Source organism: Curcuma longa, chromosome 7, assembly GCF_044706935.1.
Source record: "Curcuma longa cultivar G26 ecotype Majalengka, Jawa Barat chromosome 7, ITB_CL_G26_1.1, whole genome shotgun sequence".
NCBI lineage: Eukaryota > Viridiplantae > Streptophyta > Magnoliopsida > Zingiberales > Zingiberaceae > Curcuma > Curcuma longa.
Genome location: NC_133867.1, coordinates 3758160 through 3781054, shown reverse-complemented (window position 1 = coordinate 3781054; position 22895 = coordinate 3758160). Strand labels below are relative to the sequence as shown.

The following is a 22895-nucleotide window of genomic DNA, read 5'->3' as shown; positions in this document are numbered from 1 at the left end:
TTGTGATCCAGGGACCCGCGGTTCGATCCCCAGCTACGGCGTATTTGCAAGAATTTTCTTCCAAATGGGGAACGCAATCAAAGGATGCTGGGCATCTGGATTGGCCGCCGTATGCACTTCCCAATTTACCCTGGTGGTCGGTGGGAAACTTCCGTGGGGCCGGGCCGGCCACCCCCAAGGATTGAGTCCATGAGACTGACTGAGATTTATCATTTTTTTTAAATAACTATAAATGCAATTATTCTAAAAATATAGTTAATTTGTTTATTTTTAAATTTTCAATCTATCTTAACTTTTATTGAGTGCGTCTTTGGTGCTTTTGGGCATAGCAAAGGTTCAAATCTCGACGAAATCAAGTAATATCTTTCTCCATTGTGATCAACTGTAATTTTTTGATTTACCTCCTCACATATGATCGCGAGGACGACCATGTAAGACCGTTGGATGGTGAATTTCACTTTTACAGAAGAGTACGTCTTAGCGAATTAAATTTGTTAGCAACTTTTAAAATAAGATATTCAAGTGTCGCATGGACAAGTGAGGCGTGAGATTTATAAAGTCATAATTTTTAATTTGGATGGAATCATAAAATCTATAATATATCAAATTAAAATTTATTATATTTATTATCAGATATTTTTATCCTTTTATTAAAATTATTTTTACATTTTGTCTCGTTAAGATTTTGAACTATTTAAATTGTTATTTGGTTAATGTTATGAATTATCTTTATTTTTGAATTAACATTATTCGGTTAAACTTATAAACAGATTCTGTATGTCCAATAATTTTCTCTGTCTTCCCTATAAGATTTTCAATTAAAATTAAAATAATTAAATAATCATTATTCGATATCAATAAATCGTTTTAAAATTAATTAAGCATGCAACAAGTAGATAAATTGCAGGAAAGGAAAATATGTGATATTTATCTATAGTAACCATTTATCTTAATTATCAATTAAATAATTATTTAAATATGTTTTTGGGTAATATGAATCCTTATTAGTGGAATTGCTTTAAAATATGCTCAGTCGATCACTATATATATATATATATATATATATATATATATATATATATATATATATATATATAATAGCTTTCAATATTAAAGTTGTGTAGAATCATATTTTGTTAATGAGTCAAACTATAGTGAAAAACTTGCACTGACAGCCTCAGTCCGAAGTATTCACGTGTGAAAAAGACTGAGAGTTTATCTTTGTAAGTAAAATACTCACTTCAATATTAGAACAATCCTACAGAAACGGTGAAGACTATAGAGCCAATGAATTACTATGAGTGTTACGGATGTACTCTTCTGTAAAAAGGTGGAATCCGCCACTTTAGCGGCCCCACGACCATCTATGAAGAAATAAATCGAGAAACTGTAATTGATCACGACGCAGGAGGATATTGTCTGACTTCGTCAAGATTCGAACCCTTGCCCTCTTCTGCAACTCTACTGCGTCATAACCAACTCAGCTATGCCCCGGGGGCGTGTTACGGATGTACTCGATGGACAAACGAGGCAAAGGCCGTACATTTCAAAAATTAATCATGAAAAACTTAAACATTTAAATAATAATAATAATAATAAGTTTCTAGACATCAGATCCACTTAAGAATTTTAAATTATTTAATAACTCTAGTAGAACTAACTCCCCTTTGAGATCGAAACATTTTCATACCGTTGATCAGGATTATCGAAAAGAAAACACAATCTCCAACAGAGAACTCAAACTCTCGATATCTCTACTCTGCATAATTTTCTATTAGTTGTGAGTAATCGATCATCTATGTCTAATCTTTTGGAGATCTTGGAAGAGTGTTCTCTAACTCAAAATAAATAAATTATAGCATCGAAATTTAATCAAAACCATATGTTATTGAGGTCAAATCTTAGTTTAACCACATCTCACTCAATTTGCCTCAAATTAAGCCAAATAAAAAGCAATCCAAATTCCCCTAGTTTTCCAAATGATGAGCATCAATGAGTCGAAAAGGCTACAGCTTTCCCATAAAATATCAACCAATACAAAGAGAAATCACTTACCTGAGAATCCTAGCTATCTTAAAGTTACACGAAATTGCCGGCTATAGAATACTTCCAAACCAAACTTATTAATATTGTGAATCCTCATTCGACATTTCAACAATGTAGTTAATCCTTCTGGTCATTTACAGTTAAACTGAATCTAACTCGGATCTACTTCCAATCAAGAATGTCCAGGAGCCAGAGGACTTCATTCTCAGAGCTTGCAGCGTCGCAGAAGTCTATCTCAATGCCAAATACACCCGTAATGCTGTGGCTGTTGTTAGCCATAAACAGCAAGGAAATCCAAGCCCTTATTCCTGATATGAATGGATATCCTGGGGCAAAGTTGAGGTAGTCATAAGCCAGTGCCCTGAACGCATCACCATCAATATATCCAAACACGGATTGGTTTACGACTCGTGCCATTTGGTTGGTATCTTTGCGACCAACAAGGACCGACACACTGATAGTCTGTTCCAATGAATAAGAAAATTTTGGCTCAACTTGCATCACCATCTTGTAATCATCACTTTCCAAGTGATCTTTGAGTGGATCAGGTATCCCTGAAGGCGGGTTCCTTATACCTGTCTGAAGCACAGTGGCTGAGATAGCTTCAGAAAATATCAGTGTCTCTTCAGACCAAAGGTCAATGAAGAATTCCAAGTCATGAAAGGAAAGCCTTGACTGCGGAAGGGGTTGAGGAGGTTGGGATCGGCCAAATGTCACAAATAGCTTGTGGTAACTTATGGCTGGTGGTGGCCTTTTGCAAATGGAAGGCCATCTCTTGGCACAGATGCACTTCCAAAAGTAGTCATCTCCAGCGATGTCTCTCCATTGACGACATACCAGCATGCACGAAACTAGATCTTCACCATCAAGCAGTGGAAAGACTGCCTTCAAAACTTCGCTTGACAGTGAACTTTTAGCCATTGTGCATCAACTCTGTATAGCACAAACAGGCAAAGGGTAAAACTACGAATAGCTCCAGATCAATACCAAAGGCTTCTCATTCAAATGTTGCTGAGCCCCAAGCGGTGAAGTCGAGACACTACCTGCAAATTGTTAAAGATAACAAACTATAGTTTACACATCTATCCTTGCAAATTTTGAATGTATCATATTGGGCTCTCTAAATTCCAAATTCACACATACCATGTAATATGTGGCTAGTTTGAATAAAAAGAAATAAAAATGATAATAAAGATAGGTTTGTGATTAGTGTTTACAATGATGGAAGGAATTGAAATCAATAGAAAAATACAAATCTAAGTGCTTGTCGCAGATTGCAATGTTTGTCCTTGACCAATCTTTTATTTACACATAGACATTATTATAAAAAACAAATTCTAATGCCTGATTTCCTTTGTTTTCTTTCCCTCCCAAAAGGTAAATCCTGCATTAATGTTCGCAACACCGTAAATATATAGAAGAAGCTAACTATAATTCACCAATGTAATTACAATTTCAACGTCACTAGAACTCTTCTTTTCTAATGGTGCATTTGGTTCTAATGATCTATTTGGTTTGTAAGAATATTATTGTAATTCTTAGAAATTTTCATAGAATAATTATTATATGTTGGCTATAAAATGAATTTGGAATACCAATTCTTGTAAAATTCTTATCGCTCATGTTCCAAAGTTATTCCTTTGGCCATTATAAGAGAATATTCCAACTTAATTCAATTATCAAAAGAATATATACATTAAACTAACAGGTTGGGAGAAAGGAGATGGAGAAAAGGAGGGGGAGGGGGAGGGGGAGGGGGAGAGAAAGGGAGGGGACAAAAGTAATTAAAAAAATGTTTATTTAGAAGAGTAGGAGAGAAAGGGAGGGGACAAAAGTAATTAAAAAAATGTTTCCATCTCTACCCTTCTTCACTCTCTTCCTCTCTAATCAGTTTGGAAAGACGATAACATTGGTTGATGTTCTGCTATGGTCCAACAACTCACCATGGTCCGCCACCCAGTGGTGGCCTAGCCATGGTCCAACCATGTCTGAAATGGTTTGATATTCTGACCACCACTTGCTTGCAATGGTTCAACTATGAGATCTAGTGGAAGAAATTGGTTCAATGAACAAATCTAAGGGTTGGATGATCTGTTGACAATCTATTGCAGTCGGTGATGGCCTAAAAAATAGTTAATCATGGATGATGGTGGTTCGTTTTTCAACGATGAACAAATACTAATAAAGAAAGGGTATTGGTCTTATCATTCATTTTAGTAGAAAAGGCCAAGGAATGCCTCCTTGGGTACCTTCTCTCCATAATTCCGTCCAAGTAGACAATTGCTCCTTATCCTTTCCCTCATCTCCCTCACCATTTTGACTCCCTTTCGTCTTCCTTTACTTCTCACATTTTCACCACTAATTGATTCAATTTGTCTAACTATTACACTTATTCCGAATATCAAGATGTCATGACCCAAATGGCTCCCAACTCTTATGTGGTTGGTGGAATCCTCTTGTCATCATCAAAATCTATTGACATCCTTTGTGTCAAATGTTGGTCCATTTGATAAAATACCATAGGATGCATTCACACGATATGACTCAAAACTAAGATTGATTATTAAATATGCAGAACAAGTAAAATAAACACAATTTAACAATGAATATATCTAAAAGTACAGAGGATCCATAAACTAAAAAAATCATAGATATCTAAAGTAGAAAATATAAGCAAGTGACAAACTCTCATCAAGGAGCAAATAAATCTCCCAAAACCACAGCAGAAAGCAACCTAATGTTTTGGTTAGACACACCAAAGCTTGCCTTAGGTAAATCTAGAGGCAAGACAACGGAGGATGTCAGAAAATAGAAAATAGCTAATAGGAATGCAACACTATACCATGTGTAATAGCAAAAAGATGAAAAATAAATGCTCATGCATGAAATAACTAGCAAAGTAAGCATATGAGAATCTTTTAATCTGATAGCATCATGAATTAGTATAGTATTGTTAAAAAATTATTTTTATAGCAAGATTTAGCATGTGGTCTTTCGGTTTTCTTCTTACTATTTGAAGGAGAGATACTCCCTATATGCTCTTAATGGGGATGAATGCCCTGTTGAACAACCTGCACACTAATTATCAATAGAGTGTGGCATACTATTAAAAGCAAACGAGTATCTGAGATTATATCTACCGGCTAACAAGAGATCGATAAACAAGTAATATTTATCCTTTTTAGCTCTAGTTAACACACAAGATGTATATGAATCAATAATACTAGTAGCAAATAATGACAAAAGCAAGTTATATCATAAACATAGCAATGAGTTTAAGCAAGCTAAATATATAACATGTGATTGTAGCATGACAATAAAGCTAAGGCAATTAGATTTAAAAAAATTATATCTAATATGATGCACATGATCAAAGGAAATAGCATAAGAGTTCAAAGCTTAATGAAAACACCCAAAAAGATAAAGAGTAAATAATGTAAAAGGGTACTTGCTCCATCAATTAGGATTCCTAATTGACGCTCCCATAATCCCTAAAATTAAACACTTCTTAACTCAACTCATGTCAGCAGGCTCATCTACTCTTCAATTTACCATTAAGGATCAGCTTCATTAGCCAAATTAGAAAGTTAGTGTCGCTCAGTGTCGGCAAGTCATAATATATTAGTAAGCATCACAATAGCTACCAATAGCTAGTGTAGACTTGGAGCTTCTTTATCCATTTATAGATACATTTATTCAATATAGCACATAACAAGACAATATTTTAAAATTTCATTTATCTTTTAAAATCTAGTCGCTCATAAATCATGATTAGCACCATTGAAGGGGAGTCTATAAAAGGATTGAAGATTTTGTTTTGTTTTTACATATCTAGCCATAATCCTAGGACCACTATTGTTCTGTAGATAAAAGCCTCTATTTAATTCCCAAAAAATCCTCTGCTCAACTACACATGAATACACAATTATATTGTTACTAAGTTCCTTTTCAGCCTTCTCTAAAAGCTTTAAACAATAATAGTAAGTCATATCAATTTGCCAATTCACTCCCTTAGACACCCCCGATCATACTTCTCATTTGATAGAGAAAAGCCCATAACAAAGATAGATCCTACCATGACAAAGGTTAACAACAATATCCATATTGTACTGACAAAAATAGGACAACAATGTTCATATTAGTAGTTAATGATATGGTTATTTCATAGTCAAGAATAACATTTCAGCGAACCTGTCCCCACATGTAAAACTTTGAAAGGATACATAATTGCAATTAGAACAATAACAAAAACTATTAACTGCATGAAGATTAATCTCGTGGCTTTGAGATTAAATCAATTTACATATTTCTAGAATATTAACCACAAATTCCTCTGGTCACAGGAGCAAAATCTTTTGGATTAATTTCCATGATATAGTGATTTAGTCTTGCATAGAGTTCGATCACGGAATAAGGATCCTACAGTAATTGGTGACGATTACAACAACTACCCTATAGTATTTGCAGTACAACAAATCCTAGCAAAAATTTAAAATCTTGCTAACATACAGATCAACGCTCCTGCTAAAAAGAGGGATCAAAGTCAAACAAACAAATGCTAGCTGTAAAAAGATGTCATAATGATAACTAAAATCAAGTCAGAAATCAATCACACTATCATCCAACTTGCTTGTAAACTTTCGAAGAGCCTATTGTACCGACGAATCGGGCAAAACAGCAATCGGTAGCCCCAAAAGAAAGGAGAGAATAGTACCGACGAATCGGGCCGCTGCCGCTAGGAGGAGATCGCAGAATCTTCAAATCAGCAGGCCCGAGGGCAGATTTGCTGGTGGGTTTGAGTGTGCGACGGGGGAAGAGGATTGCCGCCGGCGAAAAACGTTGGATCGGGAGGCGACGCTGCCGTCGGTCGGTTGGTCGTCGGAGAAATAAATCGCCCCCAAGTCTTAAATGCTACCTTCTCGGCTCGTGCGACTTTACCGCCACCATCTATTGGTCGAACAGGTGGGCTCCGTAGTCAATTTGCCTATTTCTTTTCTTCGCTGCAAATGCGCCCTGTTAAAATAAAGAGGAAAACTCACTTTCGCCCCCAAAATTTGTAATTTTTTCAACATACCCAAAAAAATTATCTAAATAATCTCCAGACTATTGATAAATAAATGAAGAATGAGAAGATGTTAGCAAAATTTAGAGTAAAACTGAATAAAATGTATCAATCTGGGGAAGTTAAAGGATTTTTTCACAGATGGTCGTGGGGCCAACCGTGTGGGGGCAAATAAAAAATAAAAAAGGAATGACAATGCAATTAACTCTCAATTAAAATTTAAAATGAAAATATTATTTCCCTTATTTTTATTATCATCAAAATACATTCAATTTTGAGAAAAAAAAACCAAAGTGTTCTATAAATATTCTTGTCCCATATTATTAGAAGCTTTGGCAAATGATGAGTAGGGAAATTATTGTTGTAATTGAATGCAAGTGATTGAGATTGACTAAGTATTTTTTATATTTGATCAAAGATTTATGTTTTAATTTAAGGGTGAGTTAATCAATGTGGGTGGTTCACATTAAATATATTAAAATTGATTAAATACTTGACAAGTTTAAGTGAATAAAAATTCAACATGTATTAATAGTAGAAAAGTCTAAATGAATTCTAAGTTGATTAGATTTTTAGCAAGTCAAAATTAATAAAATATTTAACAAGTAGAAGCTTCACTAGATCAAAATTAATTAAATATTTGATAAGTGAAAGTCTTAGCAGATTAAGATTGAAGAATGCTTAAGAAGTAAAAGTCTTAACAATTTAAGGTTAATTGAATATCTGGAAAGTTATGATAGATTAAAATTGATTATATGTTTGGTACATAGAAGTGTTAAGATTAATTAGAAATTAGACCGATGTTGAAATTAAAAAAAAATAAGGTCTCTCGGCCAAAAAAATCTAAATATAAAATTTCTTGATAAATGATAAAGTTTTGAAGGTAAGACCTTTTAACAAAAGAAATCTAAAATGTGAGCCCTCATGGCAAAATGAGAAAGTACCGAAGGCAAAGTCCCAAAGCAAAGCAAATCTTAAAGACGATTCCTCTTGATAAGACAAGGAAGTCTCGAAAGCTTAGTCTCTTAGTGGGTAAGTCTATGTCAAATAAGAGTCCACAAGTGACTGGTACCTTGGGTTTGGAATAGTTTTTTACGTAGATGATGCTCGGCCTTAGAATTGGTTATGTTAGAATTCGTGCGAGTTAGAGGGGGTAAATAGCTTTAATCACTTCTTGTTTTGGTCTTGTGCTCGTCATTTGAATGCTCAGTGGAAACCTGAATCAAAATCGATGCCACATGCACACACTTTAGTTTTACTTGGTATCCATCTTCTTGAGGCGATTAATCCAAGGGTCCACTTCTAGCTATCCATTCCACTAAGCAATCTTCTTCTCGGACAACAACCGAAGGCGGAGAAGTTACTTACAACTTTATCTTAGCAAATACAAACACAAATAAAATTAAAAACAACTTTATAATGAAATCTTACTTTGGATGCTTTTTCATTGCTTGAAATAATTTGTTGTTGATTCGAAAATACACCAGCACTTTGTCTTAGAATATATAAAAATTGATGATGAACATTTTTTCTAAACTCTTCCTTTAAAGCCTTTAGGTCGGAATTGATTTCTGCCTATCAAGTGACTAATCTTACCCATCAATCGATTCATATGATCTTTGACTCGTTGAACAACCTCTAAACCTTTTAAAATCGATCTAATTTTATTGATTATTTGAACATCAATAAATTGATATGTCCTATTAATTGACTAATAGCAATCAATCAAATCTCTTAACTAGATCAACTTACTTCTGTTCGACTTCTGATTAACATTAGTTAATGTTGATTGATGTCTACCATCAATCAATTGATATCATCAGTCGAATCGAACAACTTCATCCAATAAGTCTCTATTTAATTTCTGATTGACATCAATCAATTGATGCACCTCATCAGTCGATTAATGCCCCTCATCAATTAATTGATGTCATCAATCGAATAAAGCAATCGAATTTGACTTCTTGACATCGGATAGAATAGTGAATATTCTGGAGGCGGAAGATTGAAGGAGAATTGAGGAGAAAATAAGTTTGAGAAATTGGAAAAAAATGAGTAGAAAGCCATTGACGACGCCGCTTCTAGGTTTTTGCCAAAAAAGAAAAATTTTATTAATCAATCAAACTAGCCGTAAATGGCTAAACACGCCTATAAATAGGCTATAAACCAAAACCCTAGCTTGACAAAGTCAAAAATACCAAAAAATAAAAAATAGAAAATTATTATAAATAGTAAAAAATAAGTTTGAAGATGCGGACAGAGCACTAAACGATGTTGGATGGATCCAAAAGTGGGCCAGTACGAGTGTTACCCGATATCGAATAAAGGTCTCTGAAAGAGCTTCGAAACATATCCGACCGTGCCTCATTCTGATTCCCGAGTCAAAAGTTATGACTCGTTGAAATTTGACTCCTCATGTGTTGCCCTTGCATCACTTCTTCTATTCATTTTTGATCGAGATCAGCTAATTGATATTGAGTAACAAGATACATCTCTGAATGAGCTCTGTTTCACACCAAAGATTGCCTCGTTTTGTTATCCGAATCAAAAGTTATGACCTTCAAAAGTTTGGTCAATCATTTCTGCATCCTTATCAATCGATTAATACTCTTGTTTTTTTTATCGAAGTTGAATTCCCGTATTATCTAGTATCTAGTTGATCTTAATCTATCATGACTTTCTTTGTGCGACATTCGATCAACCTTAACCTACTGAGACTTCCCATTGTTTAACATTCAATCAACCTTGGCATATTAGGACTTCCTCGTTGCTTAATATCTAATACCTTGACCTGCCAAGACTTCCTCATTATCTGGCATCTGATTAACTTTAACCTGTCAGGATTTCCTCATTATCTGACATCCGGTCAATCTTGACCTGTCAGAACTTCTTCATTATTTGACATTTTGTCAACCTTGATCTACTATGGCTTTTGTCATCACCAAGTGTCTGATCAACCGTGACTTACTTTGACTTCTTATCTCATGTTAAGTGTCTAATCCTCCATGACTCACTTGGACTTTCCATTTCATGACAAGTGTTCGATCCTCCATGGCCCACCTGGACTTTATCTTACATGTTAAGTGTTCGATTCTCCATGACTCACTTGGACTTTTTATTTCATACCAAGTGTCCAATCCTCCATGATCCACTTGGACTTTTTGTTACTGTCAAGTATCGGATCAATCTTGACTTGTTTAATATCTAACTAACATATTAATCAAACATTTAAACTCAAACTCGAGTGAACTCAAGCTTGATCAAACTGATCAATATTGAACTAAAATCGATTGCACTAACAGATTATAAGCAATATTTTAATTAATTGAAGGTTGGATACAATCAATTGGTGTGTTAGTCCACTAGACTATTAATTCATATTGATTTGCTAGCAAATAAGATATTTTTATTCAATGGTCAATCGATTAGGGTAAGAACAATTGACTAATTGAGTAGAAAGTTGAAAGAAGATCGTTGATCTTATAAGGTTAACAAGCATGTCGGCCTACGAGCTATAACAATTCGATCAACTAAGAACAAGAGTAGTCGAACGAGGTATTGTCAAGTAGAACAATCGATTAATAGATTGATTATCAAGTAGAAAGCTTGAAACAATCATGAAAATACTTGACTCACTCGACCATATCAGGTTGAAGCAAAATAACAGCAATTGGCATAAGCTGAAGGCTCTAAGGAGCTTTTGAAAACTGGAAATCAAATGAAGTACTTTTTAAAAAAAAACTCTATATTTATATTTTTTTTATTATTTTATTTACATAGTTGTTGTTGTCTGAATTATAAAAGTTTTAGAGATTTCTCTAAAAGTTGTAAAGAGAAATTTTAAATTTAAATTTTAAAAAAATAGGATGATTAATACATTAATATTTATAAATACAATTAAAAAAATATTTAGCAATTATACAATATTAATCAATTAACCCAAACAAACACCGAGCTCAACCTTCATGCCTAAATCTCCCCTTCTTCTCTTCCCTCCAAAACTCTTCGATGGCCTTTCCAGACACGTCCGCCGCCGCCATTTCCTCCATGCTTCTCAGCCTCCGCCTCAACTCAGCACCAGCGCCACCGCAACCGCCGCCATCCTCCAACAAACCCTCTCCCACTTGCTCGCTTCCACCACCAGCGGACCCCTCGCCGCCGCCACACTCCAAGCAGTCGTTGACCTCACCCTCTCCTCCCATGGGTTCCATCTCCTCCCCCTCGCCTTCGCCCAAATCCGGCACCTCATCGACACTGACACCTGTAATTGCCTCATCAAATCCTACATCCGATCCAACGGCCACCGCCGCTCTGTTCTTCTCTTCATCGCCATGCTCAAAGCTTCCATCTTCCCCGACCTCTTCACGTTCCCTCCTCTGATCAAGTCCGCCGCGCAGTTACACCTCCTGGACTTCGGCCTCTCCATCCACGGATGCATTGCTAAGGTTGGCTGTGACTCAGATGTCTTTGTCAACACTGCTCTTGTGTCGATGTACTGCTCATTTGGCCATGTTGGTGTTGCAGAACGTGTGTTCGACGGAATGCCCCATAGAAACTCAGTTACTTGGAATGCGATGATTACTGGATATGTCAATAATAGGCGGTTCAGAGAAGCGCACGTGCTGTTTTCCAGGATGATTAGGTCTGGGGCTGAGCTCGGTGAGGTGACAATGGTGTGTGCCTTGACCGCTTGCTCCCATCTTGGAGCTCTGAGACAGGGCATCTGGATTCACAATTACATCAAAAACCACGGGTTGACAGTTAATGTGTTTGTGGGCACTGCACTAATTGACATGTTCATGAAGTGCGGGGTGGTTGATGAAGCAGTGAAGGTTTTCCGGGCAATGAGAGTGAGAAATGATTTCACTTGGAATGCTTTGATTTCAGGATTCGCCATGAATGGTGGAGGAGAAGCTGCTCTGGGAGTCTTTAATGAAATGATTGCTGAGAACATCAAACCTAATGGAATTACTTTCTTAGCTGTTTTATGTGCATGTTGCCATCATGGATTTGTCAACCAAGGAAGAAAGTTCTTCATCAGCATGGAGAAGGATTTTGGATTGCAGCCTAGGATTGAGCACTACGGTTGCATGGTTGATCTTCTTGGGAGAGCTGGTGTATTGAAGGAAGCTTATGGTCTCATTCAAACTATGCCGATGAAGCCAGATGCTGCAATTTGGAGGGCACTAGCTGCTGCTTGTAGGATCCATGGAGACTTGGAGCTGGGTGAGCTTGCAATAAGAAAATTACTCGAGTTGGAGCCTTGTAACGGAGAGAACTATATCCTGCTGGTGAATCTTTTAGCTCGTGATCAAAGGTGGACCACTATAGGAAAAGTGAGGCAGATGATGCGGCAAAGAGGGATTAAGAAGGATCCTGGATGTAGTTCAATTGAGATTGATGGTGTTGTGCATGAATTTCTAGTTACTGATGGGTTTCAAAGGGATGGGTTGGGTGATATCTTTGCAATGCTGGTTAAGATGAAGAGGGAATTAAAGTTGGCTGGTTATCGTGTGGACACTGACATGGTTTCTTATGATTTGGAGGAGGAAGAGAGGGAGATGTCTGTGATGCATCACAGTGAGAAGATTGCACTTGCATTTGGACTGGTAAGAACTCAACACGGATCGGATTTAAGGATAGTGAAGAACTTGAGAATATGTGTGGACTGTCATACCTTTTTTAAGTTTGTTTCAAAGGTCTACCAGAGGAATATAGTTGTCAGGGATAATAACAGGTACCATCATTTTGCTGGTGGAATTTGCTCCTGTAAAGACTACTGGTGATGAAATTTTAGTTTCGGTATTAATTGGTAATTATATTTTGAAATTCTAGTCTGAGTGATTAAACTATACTGTGTTTGTTTAGGGAACAAAAACAGTCATTTCAATTTCATTTGGAAATTGTCATTTCCCTACCTTCTTCACAGTCTTGTTTTTGATATGGGGAAATATTATATTTACCTTGTGTAAGAAATATATTTAATGGTGCTGGAAGATGAGATTGGAAAAGAGTACGATGCCGTCTATATAGGAAACCGAACTGGCCTTACTGGTGTCTGGAGAGGCTTTGCTATGGATCACAGTTTGGAAGATGGGGATGCGCTGGTATTTGAATTGAGGTAACCTGCTAGACATATCAATATCTCGGCATGAGTACATCCAATTGTTTCATTTTAGTTTATGCATGAGTTCTCTTAAATTCAAATAGATAGATGATGGTGTATCACCCACTTTTTATCATCCAACAATGTTGTGATTGCAGATTTACATTGTAAAAGCCATTGGTAGCGAAGGACAAGATTGCTGGAGATATTGAAGGAGCAGAATCACCAGAAGAATCAACAACTTTGGCTCTTGAGATGTTGCTGCTCGACAATTGGGGTACATAATCAATCTGCTTCAGTATAATTTGTAGTTCTTGATTGTCAGTAATGTAGTTAAACATTTTGACCACCTGGAAACTATACTTATAAGATGTGGATTGTCTATACCTTATGATTCTAGCATGAGACTGACTTAGAACTAAAGAAATCCTCCTAGATTCGGTCGGTTATGTTTACTTGGACACTGCAAAAGGGTAGCAATGGAGAGTAGGAGGGAAAGGATCCTATGGCTTATCCTTATTACTTTGAACAAACATAGATGTTTATTTTAGCATAGAAGCATCATCTTATTGTACATAATCATTAATGATATTCTGAGTTATAAACTGAATTAACAGTGTTTAAGTCTGATTTCAAGTTGTATAAGTTCTGCAGAGTGATTAGAATAGAATACAACACAAAAGAGAGTATCTCAACAAGTGTATCTTGCAGATGTGATAGGGATGATTCATGATTGTGACTTAATAGGAACTACTGTCAAGAAGTATCTCAACGAACACTAAAAAAGAAATCATCATAATCACCTACCTAATCCTAATGCTTAATATTGGATTTTAAAAATCTTGAAGAGTTGAGCAAAGTAATTGCCCTATTTGATGATCACAATGCAATCATTTCACTTCCTCCTTGCAATTGGGGAAATTAATATATTGAGGTTGCTCGATTGCCAATGGCTTGTTTGGTGAAGTGTTTCTTTCAGAAACAAATGTAAATAGAAGAGACTTGTGCGTGATTTGCTCATCTTCCAATAATTATTCTGTCCTGCTGCCAAAGGCACTGTACTATTCGTAATAAATGAAAAAAAAAATGAAATATCATGGGACAATAAATAATGGACAAAAAAATCAAAATAGCACTTTTTTATTTTTAAATCATCGAATTTAAAAGATATTTTATTTTAATATTTTATCATATATATTTATTTAAATATCTTTCAATATTATTTTATACTGTCTAATATTTTTATCTCTTATTTAATTTTTATATTATAGCAGTTATGATTTCGTAGTTATGAAATTATAATTGTTATGATTTTAAAAATAAAAGGGTTCTTTTTTAATTTTTTTCCCCATATATAATTTGGAAATCTTGGAGTCAGAATGAAAAGTTGAAATTTCACGGACTTCGAATGCAATTTGGAAGAATTCAGGGGGCAAAGGCAAATTATGCTGCAATTCTCCATGGTTGAAGATGTGACGCCACGCGTCCTATGCCTCTCCATTTGATTGTGACGTCAGTCGATCGTCATCACTCTTCCTGGAGCGCGAAGGGGCAGGAACAGCAGATCTGCAGCCCGTCAAGCTGCCGTGGCCCGTGGTCTTCCACCCGACCGCTGGCAGAATAATAAAACAAACCCCTTCTTGTTTTTATTATCATAAAAAGTTATTTTTTAAAAAAATAATTAAAATGGTACTTTGAATTTAAACATACTGTTGTTCAGTGTTATTATTTAAACATACGTAAAATAGCATAAATATTATTAGAATAATTTTGATAAAAAAATCAATATAATTTTGGTAAAAAATGTTACATAATATTGCACAAGGAGATTTTTATAATTTGAGATGTCTTTTGATATATATTTTTTAATGATAATAAAAATAAAAGGCATTCTTTCTATTTTCGCCCTTCATTTTTCTTTTTTTATTTTCTCCTTTTTTTCATTTTTTTTACATTTTTTGTTAAGAAAATCTTTTTTTTTTAACTGTTTCTTCTGCTCAAGACGATAGTTTATTTAAAGTTTCAGATGAAACCCACTGAATAATAAATAGACTGGATCGGCCTGTAAGCGTGCATATGATATGAATCAGAGCAAGCTTGATTTTTAGTAATCAAATGGCGTGCTCTTTCCTCCTCCTCCTCCGCCTCCGCCTCTTCTGGATCCGATCTCAAACGTCCTCTTGATGGCACTGGCAGCATGAGCCGCGTCTCCAAGGATTTCCCGTCGTCGCTGCTTCTGCGGCGAGGGCCGGGCCTCGCGGTCGGAGGACGGCGTGCGGCGGAGGGCGATAGCCTGGAGCTGGATCTCTTCTCAGCCACCCGCTTCACTGGTCCCCCGCTCGGATCTGGACCTGGATCTGATAGCCTCGAAGGTATCGGTTGTCACTTTATTTGTAGTTGTTGCTTCCCCTTTGCTTTTCTGCGACGACTGATCATTCCCCTTCTTCTGGTTCGCTTGTAGAATTTAGCAAGTCGGTTGCGCAAGCTAGGTTAGGGAGGAGCGGCATGGATGATCTTCTGGATGCAGAGCTCGGGAAGCACGATTACGATTGGTAGTGTTGCAATTTATGTCTCTTTGTAATTTCATTGCAGCTTTCGTTAAAATCGGTCGTTGGTGTACTTGTTGCTTGCTGTTAGGCGATGTGGATGATTTACATATTTAGAAAGAAGCCCATTAATTATTATTTCATATACGGACGCGCATTAGTTGATTAATGATTCTTTCTGCATTTTGGAAAGCGGGTAAAGAATGATGAGGGAATGACTCTTGTACGTGTTTTCTTTGTCTGAGTTGGCCTAATGGATTCGTTTTATTTAGAAGCACCTCCTTTTACAGATAAATTTGCTGCTATTTTAGTAAAAAAAAAGTCCATGATTTGTCTCATCTGACTATCACTTCTGAAACTGGTATTCCAAATCTTACAATTGACCTTGATCAGAGATAAATAAATTAGGTAAGATTAGATACCATTAAATCTGCATAACTCATTTGATATTGATGTACCTTAGATCAGCTGGATATTGATGACAACTCTGATCAGTGGCCCCTCAAAGGTGTTATGGATAGTTTGTAGGATCATTTGTTCAATAAATTTGATATGGGATCCACAAACCTAATGTGTAATTTCAAATAAATTGGTATCAAGAAAAATCTTTTGGAGTTTGTTGGAAAAACTTAAATAATCTGAACTCCATTTGGAATTGACTAAAGTTCATCTAAAATCTGATGGTTTGATTGATTTGTTCCAGATTCTAACTTGTGTTAGTGATTGTTCATGAACTCTAGATAGGCTACTTTGAAGGGACAAGAAATCAAATAGTTTCTTCAAACACATTTAGCACTCCTGTTGAGGTGAGAAGGCATGAGCAGAGATTTGATTTGTGCAGTAATATGGTTGGCGCACATGATGAGGAGAAAAAGGCAGATAGGAGGACATGATAATTCATTTAGGAGAAGATGAATTTGATTAGGGGAGGCAGCAGCAGTCACCTTGGAAAATCCTAACCCTAAATGGGGTGTTCTGCTACTATGTGAATTAGAAAGACGATATTATATAGCAATATCCTCAAGGATACTATTACCTAATGTGTTCTCCTAATGACAAAACTCTAGACCTAGAGTGCCAATCTGGGAAGTAAACCTACTACATTTTTAACACCTAATAACTCACCTTTAACAGATTCCATCGTCAAATGTGGTTTAATAATTAGCTGGGCTATGATAGTGCTCATGTAATTGGACCAGGCCAAAGGTTCTTTGTGCTGAGGGAAAGAATAATCAGGAACCCAACTTCAACACTCATCATCAACTAACTTGTAAAAGTAACGTTCATATCCTTGCAAATGGTTTTAGGATTTTTTTTTCTTTTCTTGATGTGGACTTTCAACATTATCATTTTCTTCCTCTTAGAAGGTTCAAAAAAATCCTTCTCTATCAAACAGAAATACTGCACTTAAGAAGATGCACAACCCCATGAAGAACAACCTTTTTCAATTTTGCTTTGATTACCAACATCCAAAATGCTGTCAATTCTTCATAGGATCTCCATTTAGTATCTTATATGTAATAATACTAATTTGTTTGAGATGAAAGTTGAAACCACATACTATCACTAATTGTACATTGTAGTAATTTGTTTGTGATGGGAACACATTACGTTTTATATTTATCACCTCTTGACTGAATTGTTTGAGCATAAACTGTATTTCTCTAACTTCTTTCTACTTTATTTCTCTTATATCATGAATAAACAACTTTCACAAATTGAATGTCAACAGGCTTATAACACCACCTGGAACTCCACAAGCTGCTCCTCTGGTTTCTAGCGAGATTCAAGTGCCTGCTGCAGCAGCAAAGCGAACTGTTGTTAGATCAGCTTCAACTACTAGAGCATCTAGGGTTAGTGATTAGTATCATATCATCATCTGAATTATCAATCCCTATTTAATTCGGTTTCATTAAATATTTTTCTCATATTGAATATGGTCTGTCAGTATGGTTTGTTTTGTTAGACTTATCAGGCAGGTTGTGAGCCTTCCTTCATATCAAGTTAAAAATTCTTTTCAATTTTTTTAAAGATAACTGCTATAGTTGTGTTAAATGTTCTATTTTTGGCTTGCAACATTTTAACCTTGTGATTGATTATCTTATCTCTATGATCTGAATACAATTTAACATGAGCGAATTTTCATTCCACTTCAAATTTGTGAATTTAATGCCTTCTTATTTCATTTGATCAATATTTTTTTTTAAGTCAGATAATTTCGACAAATAACTCTTGTTGCTCTCCAAGGATGGAGTGAAATGGTTTCTAGTGGAATAACTCTTCTAGCAAGTTCTAGAAGAAAAAAAGGATTAGTTAGCATGCAAGTTCTCAATAGTGGAAGTCTTTACATGCAACTAGTTGCATGTGAAGACATAGTATGATCAGGCAGAGAGTGATTGATAGCTTGAACAAATTCGCCACTCCTTGTAAATGTTTAGGACTTGAACAAAGTGTCACTATTGGAAACTTCTAGGACATTATGGTAGGATGAACCAAATCACACATAGAATGAGTAAAGTTTGACTAGGCCATCAGTTTGACATTTCAAATGGGTTGTCTGTTTTCTTAACAAAGAGAAGCTTTTTAGTCGAATTGCCTGTGAAGTTAAGTATGCCTAGTACTTTCTAGATTGATGGTCGCTGGGAAGCTTTGCACTTAAAGCATGCTAACTATTGCTAATGCTCTCTATTAATGCCTATATGATGTTCATGAGACATGTCACAATTTGACATGATTTGAAATCTTCTACCAAGTCAAACAGCACGGTTGAAGTGCATCATTTTGATAAATTATCAAAATTCGATACTACTTAGCACATACAATGTCTCCTATGTTGTTGTGTCAATTATGTCAATAAGTATCTTGCCAACATTTTACATCTCTTGATATGCTATAACACAGGTCAAGATGAATTGAGATAATATTATTACTTTTTTATCTTATGCCCATACAAGATAATGTAAAAACTATACCATTACAGTCACCCATAAAACTCAAAATTCAAATCAATAATTATATTATTTAAAGTGTTGCCTAACATTTATACTATGTGATCAGTAAGGTGCTTTGACGAGCAATCTTGATCACTTAATACTAAACCCTCCATTGGAAAAACAAGGTGAATTGGGTCTTGAACCCCTTTTGACCTGACTTCGACTAGAATACATAGAGTACAAGAAGTTAGGGTGTGAGTTGGCACATTAGTAGTTGTGAGCATACCTTGATTTTTTGTGAGCATATGTAGGAGTCTCCAACTCCTATTCATGGCAGTTCTACTGATACCTTCATATAAGAGAGAGCACCTAATTTAACAAATGTTTGCAGAGTGACATCTCATAGATCCACCATTTTAGATTCCTTTTAGAGTTTCTTTTTTTTTTTTATTTTGCTCTACGTAGGAGTACAACCAAATCACCTTGTGAATGGGTGTGACAATTATTTTAAGGAATTCCATGCAGTTTTAAATTTTATAGAAATACTCTTTGAGCCAACCAATCAACTTGTTATTAACCTTTTAACTCCTTCAAGGGCCCACCTATCACACAGGTAGGGTTTCCATAGAAGGAAGGCTACTTTTTTTTTACATCTCATTCTCCTAAATGAACATCTAAAAGTGTTTAACCAAGTATTGCTTTATTAAGGCTATTCTTGTGTATATATATAGCCTTCATATACATATTGGGTTTAAGTTAGGACTGTTTGTCCTATTTTGCCTTTAAAAAAGGCGATGATTATTATAATAATTATAATTTTTATTATCATTATTATTTCATGCATGGAGGCAGAGCATTTAGGTGTTACAACATATAAGAAGGCATTAAATATATATGGTTACATGCCATGTAAGCCCCCTGCATTTTTGTGTATCATTTTCCTATGCAACCACCACCACATTTTTAAGGATACTAAAATATAAATTTCATGGGTTCTAAATAGTAACGTGCATACACAATCATACCATTTTATAACAATGGAAATATTCTTGAATTTTTAAATAATACTTCGTGTGAAAATTAAACACATACCTTTTCCGTGTATTGACAGCTTGCATATCTTTGCATCTTTATGCGATATTTTTGATAAATTCCTCTCACAGGTGAAACAATAGTCATAGTCATTAGAAACAATAGTCATAGTCATTAGAATCAAGTAATGTATCATGCATATCAGATCCAATATGAAAAGTAATGTATCATGCATATTGGATCAAGTATAAAAGAGAATAGGAATCTTACACTGAATCACTGTACAGAGCTCAAGTACTTTTTTGAGAGGCTTTGGGAATCGGGGCAGTGCCAGTCACTAACCATATGCATCCACCCCATCTTGATTAGGGGAATTAAATTAATATATGTTTTCATCTCTGTATTAATTGCATAAATCTATAAGGGCATTATTGAGCAATGAATAATGAAAGAACAATAGAATGGGGAGAAGAAGACATTAGAGCTCTTATGGATTTGGCTTTATTACTCATATCTAAGTCGCTTGAACCCTTAGAGTGACCCCTCTTTTGTAGAGGGCAAGTGCCTCTTTGAGGCACCAACAATTTCTACCCTGAGACAAAATCATGAGGCTAATATTATCAGCTATCAGCCAAAGCAGATATTACCTCAGCTGTGTTTGACTGTGAGGCGTGTCTCAAGTAATTAATAATTAATGATGGGTAACTCTATAGTAAATTCCACGAATGTAAACAAGGGAGCAGTAAACTTCTATTTTTGGCATAAATACAGTTTCTTCGTCTAATCTTTAATTTGTTTATGGTTTATGCATGCAAAGTTTTGTTTCTCTTTACTGTAGTTTGTTTAACTCCTAGCTATCAATATCTGTCAGGTTCTTGTTATATGCTTATGCATCTTTCTGTTGCTTCTGTTTCCAGTTATATTGCCATCAAATACCCTGAACCTGGGAGTCCCTTGTGCTAAGGGCCAATAGACCTTTTGTTTTCTTTCTTGGAAATTTGAAGAAAAACAGACAGGATTCATATATAGTAAAAATTGAGATATTAAAGCTGGAACCTTTTTTTTTTTGAAATCTTTTAAGCATGTGTTTTGTGTTTCCAATATTGTCTTACTTGCTTAGCTCTGCCTGCTTTCTCGAGGAGATTTTTGAACACCATACTTTTCTGCAATCTACTGTGCAGCTATCTGTTTCGCAAACGGAGAACAGCCATTCTGTACGACCAGCCAGAAGTAGTTCTGTCACTCGAGCTTCTGTCTCATCTAGCTATTTATCCAATCACAATCGTACCTCAGTCCTGAACACTAGCTCTGCCTCAGTCACCTCTAGACCATCAACCCCTAGCAAGCGGCCAGTTACCCCTTCTTCAGGAAAGACACCATTGCTAACATCTCGTTCTGTGCCAACACGTTCATCCACTCCTGTAAAAGCTAGATCCGCCTATGGCTCTCCAGTTGTTAAATCTGAACCATCACACAGTTCTAGACCTGCAACTCCAACTAGGCCTCAAGCTTCTAATAATACAAACTCAATCAATACTTCTGTAATATCCTCGTCAAGTTCTCGACCATCAACACCCACTAGACAATCCATTGCTCGAGCAACACCATCAGCACCAACAGCAGCAGGGCGCTCCCCCTCTGTTGGGAGGCTTCCATCTACTATTAGCCGCATCCCATCTTCAACTTCTTCCCGTCCCAGCTCCCCAAGTCCACGGCCCCGGCCACTAGTAAATTCAGCATCTTCTTCTCGTCCCAGTTCACCAAGTCGACCTCGAGCTCCATTGACTTCAACATCCTCTCGTCCCAGCTCTCCTAACCCACGACCACGGGCTCCAGTGCGTCCAAGTGATCTCCCAGATTTTCCCAATGATGTGCCACCAAACCTTAGGACAAAGTTGCCTGAACGTCCTCTATCAGCTGGGAGGACACGGCCCGGAATGGCACTCACTGTCCAAGCAAATTTGAAATCTGAACCAGTTGTAACTTCAAGTTCAAACAGGAGGATTTCTTTACCAGTGGTTTCTCGGAGTAAGTTCCCAGAAAATTCTCCCAAACCACTCCACAGCAATGGACACTACAATTCACCAGAGAACCACAAGCCTGTGACAGCAGAAGCTGGACTTCGCCGGAGTCCTAAACCAGCTTTATCTACAGAAAATACTGGATTTGGAAGGACAATATCAAAGAAGTCACTCGACATGGCTATTAAGCATATGGTATGATATACATGCGTTCAGCATTTATATCACTAGCATAAACTTTTCTTAATTACCCTGATTGATAAGGTATACAAAGGTGTAGGTCATATATGTTGTACAGATTTACTCTGCTAAGAGCTACTTCCCTTTCTGGTGTAGGACATTCGACAAAACTTGGGAGGTATTCGTGGTGCATCAATTTTTCCTCATAGTATTCGTTCCACAGTTCCCAAGAACCGGATTGTTCGTTCATCAGAGGCCATTGTTCCTGTCAGTAATGACGAAAGCTTTACCGAAAATGGTAGCTATGATGGAGCTGCCTCAGTGGATTCCCATGTAGCAAGATCACGCAACATAAACTCCATCATCAAGTCTCCAGATATGAAAAATCTCACAACCATGGAGCAAATGAATGACCTAGATCTCTATGGTAGCTATAGGTATGATGCAATGTTGATGAAAGAGGACTTGAAGAATACAAATTGGCTTCTAAGCACGGATGATAAATCTGATCAAGGCTCACTGTTTGAACACAGGTTTGAACCGCTTCCCGAACTTTTCGATCCCCTATAACAATTCAGTTCGTTGTCAGTCGAGTCTGTTATCGATGATTCAGTGTGCTGCAATCTGTTTCTTGAAAGCTTGCTTTTTCTTGTCCACAACAGGCCGATGTTGATGCATTTTTTTTTATCGAATTGGATCAAAATGTGGTTCGATCTGCAATATTGTAACAACTTATTTTTGTTTTGTTCTTTACAATTTTATTTTTGCTGGTCAATTGTACCTGGTATTGTATGCTGCATCAGTGATAAGTAGTTAAATGAACTTCTATGTAATTTAAAGTTGTGTTAAGGTATTAGTTTGAGATTATACACTCAAAATTACTTTTTAATTCCGAACTTATTTTTCTTTTCTAAACTATTGTCTTTAACAAATAGTATATAAACGAATATCTTGATTGAATATATCAAT

The 22895-nt window shown here is 36.1% G+C and overlaps 3 protein-coding genes across 4 annotated transcripts; 2 read left to right on the top strand and 1 right to left on the bottom strand.

Moving 5' to 3' along the window:
- Window positions 1-1899: 1899 nt before the first annotated feature.
- On the bottom strand, window positions 1900-6915 carry LOC141832224 (F-box protein At5g39250). 2 transcript variants are annotated; one of them, XM_074719713.1, is made up of 2 exons: window positions 6761-6915; window positions 1900-3089 (listed from the first exon to the last, which is right to left on the bottom strand). In XM_074719713.1, exon 2 carries the CDS (start codon window positions 2965-2967, stop codon window positions 2209-2211), a length of 759 nt encoding a protein of 252 aa, XP_074575814.1. In that variant the 5' UTR covers window positions 2968-3089; window positions 6761-6915; the 3' UTR covers window positions 1900-2208. The 2 variants fall into 2 exon arrangements, with proteins under 2 accessions (XP_074575814.1, XP_074575815.1); XM_074719714.1 differs by lacking the exon at window positions 6761-6915 and adding an exon at window positions 6705-6757.
- A 4143-nt stretch (window positions 6916-11058) lies between these two features.
- LOC141832453 (pentatricopeptide repeat-containing protein At2g02980, chloroplastic-like) lies at window positions 11059-12917 on the top strand. Its single transcript, XM_074719959.1, has one exon. The coding sequence runs from the start codon at window positions 11074-11076 to the stop codon at window positions 12892-12894; it is 1821 nt and encodes a 606-aa protein (XP_074576060.1). The 5' UTR covers window positions 11059-11073; the 3' UTR covers window positions 12895-12917.
- A 2395-nt stretch (window positions 12918-15312) lies between these two features.
- LOC141831716 (uncharacterized) lies at window positions 15313-22775 on the top strand. Its single transcript, XM_074719121.1, has 5 exons — window positions 15313-15586; window positions 15676-15766; window positions 17493-17613; window positions 20907-21941; window positions 22083-22775. The coding sequence occupies exons 1-5, from the start codon at window positions 15412-15414 to the stop codon at window positions 22494-22496; spliced, it is 1836 nt and encodes a 611-aa protein (XP_074575222.1). The 5' UTR covers window positions 15313-15411; the 3' UTR covers window positions 22497-22775.
- Window positions 22776-22895: the final 120 nt, after the last annotated feature.

Bases quoted from the DNA above. Each gene is read 5' to 3' on its own strand.
- LOC141831716 (XM_074719121.1), top strand. From the start codon at position 15,412: ATGAGCCGCGTCTCCAAGGATTTCCCGTCGTCGCTGCTTCTGCGGCGA. The intron at 15,587-15,675 runs GTATCGGTTGTC...GTTCGCTTGTAG, and splicing joins TGGATCTGATAGCCTCGAAG to AATTTAGCAAGTCGGTTGCG. The intron at 21,942-22,082 runs GTATGATATACA...TTTCTGGTGTAG, and splicing joins ACATGGCTATTAAGCATATG to GACATTCGACAAAACTTGGG.
- LOC141832453 (XM_074719959.1), top strand. From the start codon at position 11,074: ATGCCTAAATCTCCCCTTCTTCTCTTCCCTCCAAAACTCTTCGATGGC.
- LOC141832224 (XM_074719713.1), bottom strand. From the start codon at position 2,967: ATGGCTAAAAGTTCACTGTCAAGCGAAGTTTTGAAGGCAGTCTTTCCA.